Source organism: Apteryx rowi, unplaced genomic scaffold, assembly GCF_003343035.1.
Source record: "Apteryx rowi isolate R43461 unplaced genomic scaffold, aptRow1 scaffold_560, whole genome shotgun sequence".
NCBI lineage: Eukaryota > Metazoa > Chordata > Aves > Apterygiformes > Apterygidae > Apteryx > Apteryx rowi.
Window position 1 is genome coordinate 131,075 of NW_020450828.1, and position 11,660 is coordinate 142,734.

The 11,660-nt window shown below is 39.8% G+C and overlaps 1 protein-coding gene across 1 annotated transcript in view; it reads left to right on the forward strand.

The window, feature by feature from the left end:
* Positions 1–8,963, forward strand: part of TYR (tyrosinase) — a 54,908-nt gene extending 45,945 nt beyond the window's left edge. The window contains exon 5 of the mRNA XM_026081935.1: positions 8,477–8,963. Within this exon, the coding sequence (XP_025937720.1) occupies positions 8,477–8,700 (224 nt within the window). The 3' untranslated portion in view covers positions 8,701–8,963. The remainder of the gene's footprint in view (positions 1–8,476) is intronic.
* The last annotated feature ends 2,697 nt before the right edge of the window (positions 8,964–11,660 follow it).

The window sequence follows — 11,660 nt, forward strand, 5'->3', positions numbered from 1 at the left end:
TGATACTATCTGAAAACTGCCAACCAAAAATTAGTAACTGACACCAATCCTACCTATTCTGTCTGTGCTGCGTAACTACACAGGCTTATAAAGAACAGACTCTGACCCAATGAGTCAGCTTGTGATCAGAGCTAGGGAGAAAAAGGACTGGATTTTGAGTCTGCTGTTTGCCCAGTTCAGGCGATACTGTGCAACATAAATGGAAACCAGTGGGTTTTTCAGATTCTCGACTTTGTTTGAAGTGCAGGCAGATCCAAAGCTCTCCTTTTGGTTTACAAAAGCAATCAATTTGATCTCTTAAGTACCCAGAGTAAAATTCACCTCTACCAAAGGACAACACAAGGTCTGTGCAGCACTTAAAACTAGGTGATCCATTGACCTTGTGCTTACCCTATGGTTATTTGTACAGAATGCAACTGGATCATTTATAATGCTTTTTCATTGAATCAAATGGATTTTGCACTGTTTACTGAAGGTTTTGACTTGCATTGTTGTTTCGTTTTGATTTGGGTGTTTCGGCCATCCTCTCAAGCACAGAGAGGATAGAGGACCGTGGGGCTTTAGCTGTTGGGGAACCTCAGGTAAACTCAGGTCTTGTACTCAGGGTAGAGGACTTCATAACTTCACTTTGGTAGTGCCTGTATCCTTCTTGTCTAAGAGAAGGGTTAAATTCTATTAAAGATATAAAGCTGTCTGGAACAGAAGATTGCTTAGATGCTTTGGCCCGATCCATTATAAAAATGGACTCCTGGAATGATCAGACACGTCTCTGGTGTTCACTGCTATCGAAACCTATCCTCAATATGAGATGCAGTTATCATCTTTGCAAAACATCATTGGCAACCGAATGAGTAGGTTACTGGCATGTTTGCTTTTCACGATTGAGGCAGAAAACTTTCTGTGAAAACACCTGTTCAGTAAAAAGGCAATTGAGAGATGAAGGTCCAGTAACTGTATAGCAAAAACACCAGAGACATTTTAGCAAAACTAGCACTCTCATTGTTTTTTTTTGTCTTTATCAGACAAGAACAGTTCCCAGGGCACCTCTGCTTTTCTGAAAGAGTTTGCTTAATGATGAGGGTGCATGGTTTCTGCATACCTGATAAACTGTCCAGGTGTGCATTCAGCTTGTTCATTCAATTCTCCAGTTAAGTAAAATCTGGCTCATGTTTTAGAGTCATCCAGAAAACACATTTTTATAACTGATTATTTATGTGTAAGGAAAGGAATCTATAACTCACCTGGATAATTGTTAAGGCCATTTCATACTACAACACAGGGACAGAAGTCAGTATTTCTTCTAACTTGTCATACACAATTTGACCAACCTCAATTATTCAAACAGAAAATAATCTCAAAATCACTTAAAATATAATCTCAAAATTAATATTTTGGTTTCATTAGTAGTCATCTTTCCCCTTTGTTCAGGTTTCCATAATTTTATTTTTGATCAAGACTAGAAAAATACATACCTGTTTTTAATGAAACCCTTTAGTTTCCTGAAATCTCATGATACGATGTATAATCATACCATTAAAAAATGCCAAATATCAAGACAATCAGAAATAGTGAGAACTGGACTGGTATTGCAAAAGTAAGCAGTAAACTAGTTACCATTTAACAATCCAGTTTTGTTGCCTCCTGGTTTCTTCACTCTTCATGGGGAAGCATGCAGTGCTCAGAAGATGAAATTCTTATTAAATTCTGCCCATGTTCTTAATGCAGAAGTAAGGAAAGTAGCTCCTTAATTATTTGAAAGATCAACACAAAGAGTGAAATTCAACCTCATTTAGAAAGCCCAGATAATCCTTAGATGTCGCTCAACCTCTTGTTAATCTCCCTGAGAGGAAAAGAGTTTAAGCTAATTCTCATCCAAAGGAAAGAACGGGTTACAAATGGAAAATGGTCCAGAATTTCAAAATGCAGATAAGGATTTTCTCAATATTTCCATGCCTAAATCCAGACTTTTCTCTGGATAGGAATGCTAGGTTCTTGTTAAGAGTAAACAGGAACTTCTTGAAGAGGAGCTGAAGAAAGAAAGCCTGCCTCCAGCGTACTCATGGCAGAACAGAAAGTATGGGTCTGTGAGTGGCAGCCAGGAATTATAAGACGTGCAGGAAAAAGTTACAAAGGTAAAAAAAATAACAGCAGTGAAGATCTGGGTAGGTGAGCATAGGTAGAATTTCTGCAGATCTTCCTAATGAGGAGGAAGAGGAAAGACAGAGGAACAGGAATGGATAGAATGAGGAATGAACAAATAAACTAGGTTTTGTTTGATTTTAAAGTGAGTAACTGGAGAAAAGCAGCAACAGCAGCAGTTCTGGGTTAGAGCACAGCAATTTGGTAGAGATGAAGTAGTTTCATACAGAACATTATGAGGCTGGTTACAAGAAATAAAAGTGGGAAAGGATCCAATGAGAAAATGGTATTTTAATGCTAAATTATACTGTTGTTCTCCCCCGGGGAAAAAGCTGATGCCTGGAGCCCTTCTTTCTACTGAAAAATGAATCAGTATGGGAGAGTATGTGGATATTTTAATCGCAGCTTCATTTATTTTTATACATATGACAGCCCTGAAACAGAAGTGGTCACAAASAGTATACACGGAAATCCATCTTTCAAGAATTAAAGGCATGTCAGAGTCTAATTGCTTGGGTGCTGATTTGAGCAGAAGCTGAAGCAGACACCCAGCTCTCCCTGACAYGAGAACCATGAACCATAAAACTAACAAACTGGCAAGGCTTGCTGAGGACGAACATTTGCTGGCATCAATAAAAAGGATTTGGAAGACTAATGGCACCACCTAGCAATGGCTGTCAAAACAATATTCTACTGCAAGAGTTATTCCAAGCATTTGCATTTAAGGGTCTGGACTAAGTCTTTTTAATTTTTTCCTTCCAGATATAGGAACAGATAAAAACACAGACACAGCCTGACTTTTCCGCAGAAACTCTCCTTCTCTTAGTGGGAACAATCTGACAATGCCTATAAGTGTGGCTGGATGTTTCACATTTTTTGAAGAAACAGGCAGCTACACAATTATAAACCCAGGAATCTAACCATCAGTTCCAATTTTTGAACGTCTTAACCAAGGAGCTTTGACACTGAGGGCAAAGCAAGGGATAATAGCGGTGTGATTACAATGTAGAAGGCCRGGAGTACAGCTGTCCTGGCTGGTTGCTTGTGGATGTGTTGCAGAAGGAAAACCCAGATCCAGATTCTGACCGTAGCTCATTTCTATTCATAGATCTTCAGCAATTTGGTTGCAAAATGAGAGACAGGCAATTAGAAAACATGGCAACTGGCAAATACAATAGATACCAAATGGCGCTGTACCACAAAGGGGGGGATTCTGCTGAGTCTCCACACGCAGAAGCAAGCGCTGTTGGCTACAGTGTGAAAGGACAACATTTTGAATTTAAGATTGTACAATAAAATAGTGATGTGCATTAAAATGTGGATGCTGGGGTAATAGAATGCAATTAAAAGTGACAATACTTGCTAAATGCTGACTTGGAATACAGTTTACATTTCTGAAACACTTGACTAAAAAAATTTTTTTTTATAAATAAAAGATGAGAAGAGAGCATTTTGGTCCTGGGGTTTTCCTCAGGCAGAGATAAAGAGGTGTAGAATAAGGGTGATTAAAAATAAGGAGAGAACCAAAAAAACAGGTTGTAAAAATATATTCCCCAGAAAGCAGAGTGCGAGCAGACAGTTTCACTGTTATGCAAAGATGCTTAATGGAGGAACACAGACATGGATTTTAAAAACTGCTTGTTTGTTTGTTTGTTTTCTCTTTTTCCCTCAAGGTTTAGGGAAAGGAAACTATCTTTCGGTGAGTTATTAACACCCTAGTAGCACATAATGTGGTGGTGGCACATATCAGGTGTCCTATAGCCAGATCTCACCTCCTTTTTGAGAGATTCATATAAGCAAACTGTGAAAGAGTGGTTATCAAGTGCAAGTGTTAACTCAGGTTATCCAGCAACAACAACAACAACAGAACTGTGTTGCTCTATAAATATACCCAGGAATATTTGATTTCTCTCCTTTTAATACACCAAAGTAATCCATTTTTGCCTGTAATCCGCTCTGTGGACGTGTCAGCATTGCCGGTGAGTGGGTGGGAATGCACAGCAATGCTACTGTGCAGAAGTAACAGGCAGGGACRACTCTAACCAACTTCAGCACTGAAAATTCGGTTATAAAATTGATTATAAAACGCAGAAACCATTTCCAGAGATAGCCACACAATGAAGGGGGGTAGCAAGGGAAYGAATCATAACTTCCTGAGTTGTCCACTTTAGGTTTAAGAGAGGACTAAAGAGGAGCTGCTTGAATTTACACCAATAGATATTGCGGCTCTACCATGAACAACTCATTAATACTCATTRCACAGCATCTCTTGAAGCCCAAAGACAGAGGACAATGGCTGAACGTCTTCTCCAAACTTTCTCCCATGGTTATGGGAAGCCTTAAACTGTAAGAAGACAACATTTACGAAAGACTTTCCGAACTGTAATAATAAGGAAACCCTAGTGAAGTTCATGGGAGCTGTGACCTTCTCATCACTGCAGGGACAAGTGATCCTGTGTTAGGACAGACTGAGGATCTCCAAAACTTGAAATCCCTCKCAGCTCGTCTCCTGATTTTTTGATTGTAGAAGTCTCAGTGGTATTTCCCATGATCAACCAGAGGGACACAACATATGAACCACCCATACCAAACCAAGGAAATGACAACAACCAAATAGAAAGTACTTGCTTAAAAGGGTGAGAAGAAAATCTGTAAGCCTGAGCTAGATAAGTTTGTGTTGCCTGAAAGTTTGCTTAAAATCTGGTGCCCATTAATTACACAAATTAGGGGAAGAAAAGTACATCAAATGGAATGGCAGGTCTCTGTCAACATGCCAGTGGGATGTATGGCAATTAATAAATGATAGGAAATTAGTTTTTGTTTGTTTCTTTGGCTGGAGAGAAGTTTTATTTCTAATTTGTGGGATCTACCCTGGAAAGGCTTTACCATAGCACTGGTTTGCATAAAAGGAATATACAGAATAGATAGATAGATAGATAGATAGATAGATACATATATATATATATATATATATATATATATATAAAGGTGGTTTTGTTCATCCTTGGGATCCATTATATCAATAACATAATTTGAGATCACAACAGGAAGCTCTCAGGATGCCCAGTAATAGATTAGCCACAGCATGTTTCTTCTGTTTTAATTATGGAGGGAAAGTCCATATTATYTCCCTAAATATAGGAGACACACATTACTTCACTCTAAAATTACACTGTTGTGTACTGTTGTAACATCAGTAACCTACAAAAAATGGACTATTCAGTATTTTTTAATTAAAAAATGAGTACTTCTGTGTATTAATAGTAAAAAATGCTTCGTTGCTGTTACCTAGAGCTAAAACTCTCTTTGAGAAGAAAGAACTTCAAGAGTTGGATGCTAAGACTGTGGCTGGGGTTAATAACTGTTATTTTTCTATGGGAAAGAGCAAGATGAAGGGATTTGTTGGTATTAGCCACTAATGGAAGGCTAAAGATCAAGCACCAGCAAAACCTGGCTTCCTCTTGCTTYGTCATGAAGTTATTGACTGGGAGGGCAGTTTTAATCGATGTTCATGGCACCTTCTGGGGAGGATGACTCAAAACACTAATGGCTCCCACAGAGCGGCTATGTCCTCTACCCGCTCTCTTAACACTTTTCCCATGTAGCCAYCAGCAAACCATCGCTGTACTCGTGGGTCTAGCACTGTCAGAGACTAAATCATTATGGTAATGGAGTCCTTGAAATCCCAGTTTGCAGGATTTCTGCTGGGCAGACGGGCTGGCCAGCTCACAAGTCCGGGAACAGTCATAGGTTTACTGTTGTGTTACAGTCATATGTTTACAGATTATAGGGAGCCCTGGGATACTCCATTCGCTGGTACCCCAGAGTTACCATGGTAACTTTATGATAGAGATGCCAAAAATCCTTTGCACAGCAAAAAGAAGCAGAAAACAGACAGTAGATGCCAGGAGGTGGCTGTTGGCTTCAAGCTAATTACAGGAATTTTATACAGAAAGCAAGAGAGAGGCATCTTTGACTGAATATCAGGGATATAAAAAAAAGGATTAGATTAATCCCTTCTGAAAGGACCTGCCATGAAATGCGACATCTCTGTGTCTCAAAGTCATGTTACATTTTGCCAAGGAGAAGAGAGCTCAGAACTCCAATTAATATTGGCGGAGGAGAGAGAACAACAAAGTATGGATTTAAGAAGTCACTTAGAAATCCCTCATATCCCAGACAAAGTTCTGCAAGGAGGACAACTTTGTGATAATGCTCTTTTTCAACACCTTTAAGACAGTATCAAGTCCCTGTCATGTATCAGGTTTCTGTTATCATATGCATCCTCCAGTTTAAATATCCATTTTGTTTCTGWTTCAGTCTTGTTTATAATATAACCATAAAAGAGGTAGGTTAAAAAAATGTTGAGGTTACAAAGTCAAGCATGAAAAGTTAAGAATTCCAACATTAAATTTGTCCATACAGTCATAATTCATCCTCCAGCCTTATATGTATGCATTATCTTCAATTACATGCTATTTTTCCCCAGACTTCCACCTCACTCATTGCACAGCATAGACAGAATTCATTAAGTATCAGATATCCAATTCTCCTTAATTTTGATTTTCTTTTTCTTAGTTAAGCCGTGTGTAGCCGAATGTATGATTTATTGTACGCTCTTAAAACACTATCCTGAAGATGTTTCCTCTTACACTTTTTCTCTGGTGCCTATCACTGCAGCAGCTGAGTACTGCAGAAATATTAGTTTATATTCACAATATAAAGGATTTGACTGGCTGGTGCTGTCCTCATTTGACAGATGAGAAATGATGAGGTGCCTTGTATACAGAGGCTTGTAGAGTTCACTCTGAAATATTAAGAACCTAAATTTTTGATAATTCTTAGTGTTATATAGCACTTATATGTCTACTGAGGTCAGAAGCAGAAGGCTGAACATGTATATGGCAAATCCAACCTCCGAATACAAAATTGGAAAATAAGATCCAGAGATATAGTAACCACACTTTCCCAAAAGTGAAGCAGAGTTGTGGGGACAAAGCAAACTATATTCAGGCTAAGCTGGAATTGTATCTCAGAAAGTAAATCAGACACCAAGTGCTAAGGATTGTTTAACTTTAAGGGCGCCCCAAACCAATAGCATCTTTTCAGAGCTCAGTGCATTCAAAAGCACACACTCAGAAGCACCATGTTTCAAGGAGATACATGGGATCACTTTTGTCGGCACTAGTGAAACTGGGAGATGGGCAGGGAGACATTCTGGGAGTGCACCACGCTAAATGTGGTTGAGCACACCTACAGCAGTCCAGCTGCATGAACACAATTCAAAAGTAAGCTACAGCCTTCCCACAGGTGTCCCCTTTTCTTGTCCTAATAGCCAGTTACAGCTAGTAACTGGGAGATGTGGATTCCAGGTTCAGCTTGGTCTAACAGGATGCATACTCCCGTTTCTCACATACAAGCCAGCAGATTGTGGGTTGCATTGCAAAGGTCGCACAGTGAAGTGAGAGCCTTGTACGACAAGGTTTTCATGACTCGTTGGGTCATAGCAAGAAAGACAGGAACACAGACAGACATACTCATAGAGGAAAGCAAGGAGAGGGTTGATTCTCTAACCAGTGAGGAGCTCCCCTGGGCCCCCCCAAAGAAAGAAGGCTCCACCTCTTCCTTCAAGGGTTTCGTGTGTGCAGAGTGACCACAGAATAATTGTCTACTGCCTCTCCCGGCCCAAGAGACATCAAATGAAACTAGCAGGTGCCAGGTTCAAACCAAGCGAAAGGAGGTGGCTCTTCACAGAGTATGTAGTTAAGATAARGAACTCCTTGGTCCAAGAAGTTGTGATAAAAGTTCAAAGAGCAGCTGGACAAGCTGATGAAAAAAATAAAAAAATCTACTAGTGACTATTACATACAAGAACACCACCTCTGGTTCAAGAAATCCCTGAGCTGCAAGTTGGAGACTGGGAAAATATTTTGTGAAAGGATCTTAATATGCTTGACCTGCTCTTAAATTCTTCTCTAGTACTCTGCTTTGGTTGTTGCTGCTGAGAGGATGCTGAGCTAGTGGGACCTTTGGCCGTACTGCCTCAGTCTGTTCTTGTGTTACATTCTTACAGTTTTGGTAAAACTATAAAGAATACYGGGAACAGTGAACTCTGTTCCTATCTTTAATACAAAAATGGGGAAATGTAAACTCTAAGGACTGAAGAGATTTGTTTAAAAATATTTGTGACCTTCAGGCAATTTTTACCAATGTAATATCTTTTTTCACTTTAAGTCTTCCAGTATTGGCCATTATATAACTGCTGGCCTCAATAAACTACCAGTACATTACATAATATAAAAGGACCTTACTTTTTCTGCCTTTTTTTTCCCCACAGCACTTGGATCTTTCTGGGACTTTTTAATACCCTATCTTGAGCAAGCTCGTCAGATCCAGGCCTGGTTAATTGGCGCAGCTGTGATCGGTGGCATAATTACCGCTCTGTTCACAGGGATTGCTCTCGCCTGCCGGAAGAAGAGAAGAGGAACTTCTACAGAGATACAGCCCTTACTCATAGAAAGTGAAGATTACAATAATATCTCTTATCAGTCCAATTTATAAAGGCCTCCAGTAATTCAGTGGTGTTACTAAGGTGCTAATCAAGCATGCAGGGTTTGATTCACGTTTACGAATACGTTGTTGAGGTGTGCTGCATTAGCACTCTGGACAGTATTGTTCATCATGTCTCTTGTAACCTCCAGTGTTGTAGTACATTATCAGAATCACCCCTACAAAATTTCCCAGATCTGACATAAGTTACCGTACCACCCAAGGAACCATGTATTTCCTATGCCAATGCTTGATTAAATGATGTTCCTATGAAACCAGACTATCTATCTCCACTGTTTYATTGCTTTCTTGCAACTGCAGGCTGCAACCCCACAGCCCAATGCACGTGAAGAAATGCACAGGGCACAGGTAGGTAMATGGATCCAGAGAGAGGTGCCTGACTGCAAGATCAGTGCTACACTGTGTTGTACAGAGCCTTTTGCTTTAGTGGGAGAAATGTGCTGTGCCTCCAAGTAGAGCGAATGATCCATAGACACATTTTTCGTTTAAGGTAGACTTATTTCCCCTCCAGCTCCAGTAATGTCCTGTTTGTCCTTGATTGAATGCCACCAACAACAGGAAGCAGGCTCTCAAAAAACACTTCTCACTTGTTTCAAGCATTTTGGTTCATCTCTGCTATATCTTTTTCATTTGTCTAGGGTGCTGAGGATTTTTTAGGACATGAAATCTAGTCTCACTGTTTTCTGTCTCTGTTCAGTTTGACTTACAGTTGCTCCTATAAGTAAGAGTATGCATATATTCCATACAAATAATCCATACGTCACAAAACAAGGTATCTAATAATATGATGAGTCTTAACCCAAAAGAATACCTGCTTTGGGGGAATGGTRACTCCAACTGGCTTTTAATAGTTCCAAAGCACACCTCTAGTAAGAAGCATAAATTCACAATGTTCCTTAAAATTAGGTGTACTGTTAGTCTGGTTCAAAGAAAACACATCACTTCCTGGTCATCTTTTAAAAAAATTAACAGATCATTGAAGCTAGGGCCATGGGTTTTGTCCTGGAGAGACCTGCTCTACTCATGGCAATGTGGCAATCCYGGCTTATTCCAGGTATTTTTTGGCTGACAGGATAGTCTTGTGGTTAAAGTGATAGAATCAGCCTTTGGGGACTGAAGACTATTCCCAGATCAGATAAAGAATTTCTATGTTATTCTGTAAAAATTATCTGCTACCATCTACCTCAGTTCCCTACCCATTATGTAGAGGATATTAATCCTGCTCCTTCTCACAGGACTTCCAGAAACACTGAGGTATGCTTAGGTGGCTGCAGTGAAGAGGACAACAAAAGAGCCTAAATGGAGAGGTACTTTATGTAACTGCTTAGAGAACTGAAAGAAAGATAATGATCAGATGTGGTGCAGCCCACCACATTTCAGGCTAATGGTGTTATATTCCACAATTGTCCTCACCGGGCCATCCTGCGCTGCCATGGCAGAGCACTGTCCTCATGACAATGTGGGAAGTGGTGCCTTGTGTCCTTGCATGCAGCTCAGCTATGCACCGCAAGCACCTTGAAGACTGTGAGAAGCAGTTAGGGGGGTGAAATGGTTGAGAGAGGGAAGGTGAGTAGAAAAGAGGGGAAGACATTGCATCATCTGAAAATGGTGGAGAAACACATACTTTGAGCATTGATCTGAGCACTCTTTCCCAGTCAGAAGTGCTGTGGAAACTCTCAGATGAGCTATTTTCTCTCACAGCTGCCTCCAGTGAGCATCGTTATGGAGCACTGAAAGGCTTTATTTTTGTACTTTTTCAACTGGACATTACACGGATTCACTTCCATTTTGGGGACTTGCTTTGGAATTGTCCTCTGCACTATAGAAACAGCAGTTCTTTACAGAGCAGAAGAGACACAAAACCTTAAGGGGCTGGGAAGGATCCTCCCAAAGCAGATGTTTGTACAGGGGATGTGCTTGTGTGCTTTCTCACATCAAAGCATTAATATCCACATATATCCCTCTCCTGATGTGGAAATCCTGTTTTCCATGAGTCAGCAAGGAAATCTGCAGTCTCCCAGCCATCCATGACTGAACATAATAGTCACATAAACAGGCAGAGTGGGAGGTGAGAATAAAACTATCAGCACATCGAACCATCAAGAGAAGAAAGGTCACAAGCAATACCCTCAAATCCAACCATATTCCATCCCCAGGATGTAAGTGGCTGACTTGTGTCTGCTGAATCTGGTCTATTGCCCTGATTACAGAAGGCATGGGCTGAAATTGCCTTCAGTACAGCAAAGCACAGAGTGAGGGCTTTGGCTGGATGAAGCTGTTTTCCTGTGTGAAGAACTCCAGTCCCAAACTCAAAAGAGCTGTTTCTTTTCCTGTGGCTTCTGACTGATKAGCTGAGATACTAGTAGAGTAATGCTCTCCAGTGCCTTAGAAAATATTAAAAATAAACTGATTGCATGGGACTTTAACCTTTTGCTTGGCACGGAGGCACCAGAAGAAGGAAAGGAACTATATGACGATTATATTTCAAGTGGTCAGTTCAGACATTTAATTTATACTTTATAAAACACAGAATATGCTATTGGCAGAAATAAATGCTACCAGCAAAAAAAAAAAAAAAAAAAAAACAACTTTTTTAAATTTTGGCTTCTTAAAGGTTAATTTTCTTCAATGTCGGATAAACACAAAGATTTTTATTCAGTCTGTTTGAGGGATCTACTCAAATTCTACAAATAGTAGCTATTTGTTTAATTACTCTGGACTATTTCAACTAATTAAAATGGGAGGAAAATGGGAGTCCTGACATGCACACAACTAAAAACTTTCATGCTCAGTGATTCTTCTTAAAACCTTACTTTTGTCTTTGATAACTATGGAGCAAGACTTGATTAAAATATTTAGATTATGTAATTCTTATTCTTTGAAGTTCTTCTGAACAAATCCAAGAAAAGGTGTCAGAAGAGTTTCAAAGAAAAAACTTTGGGGGCAGGGAA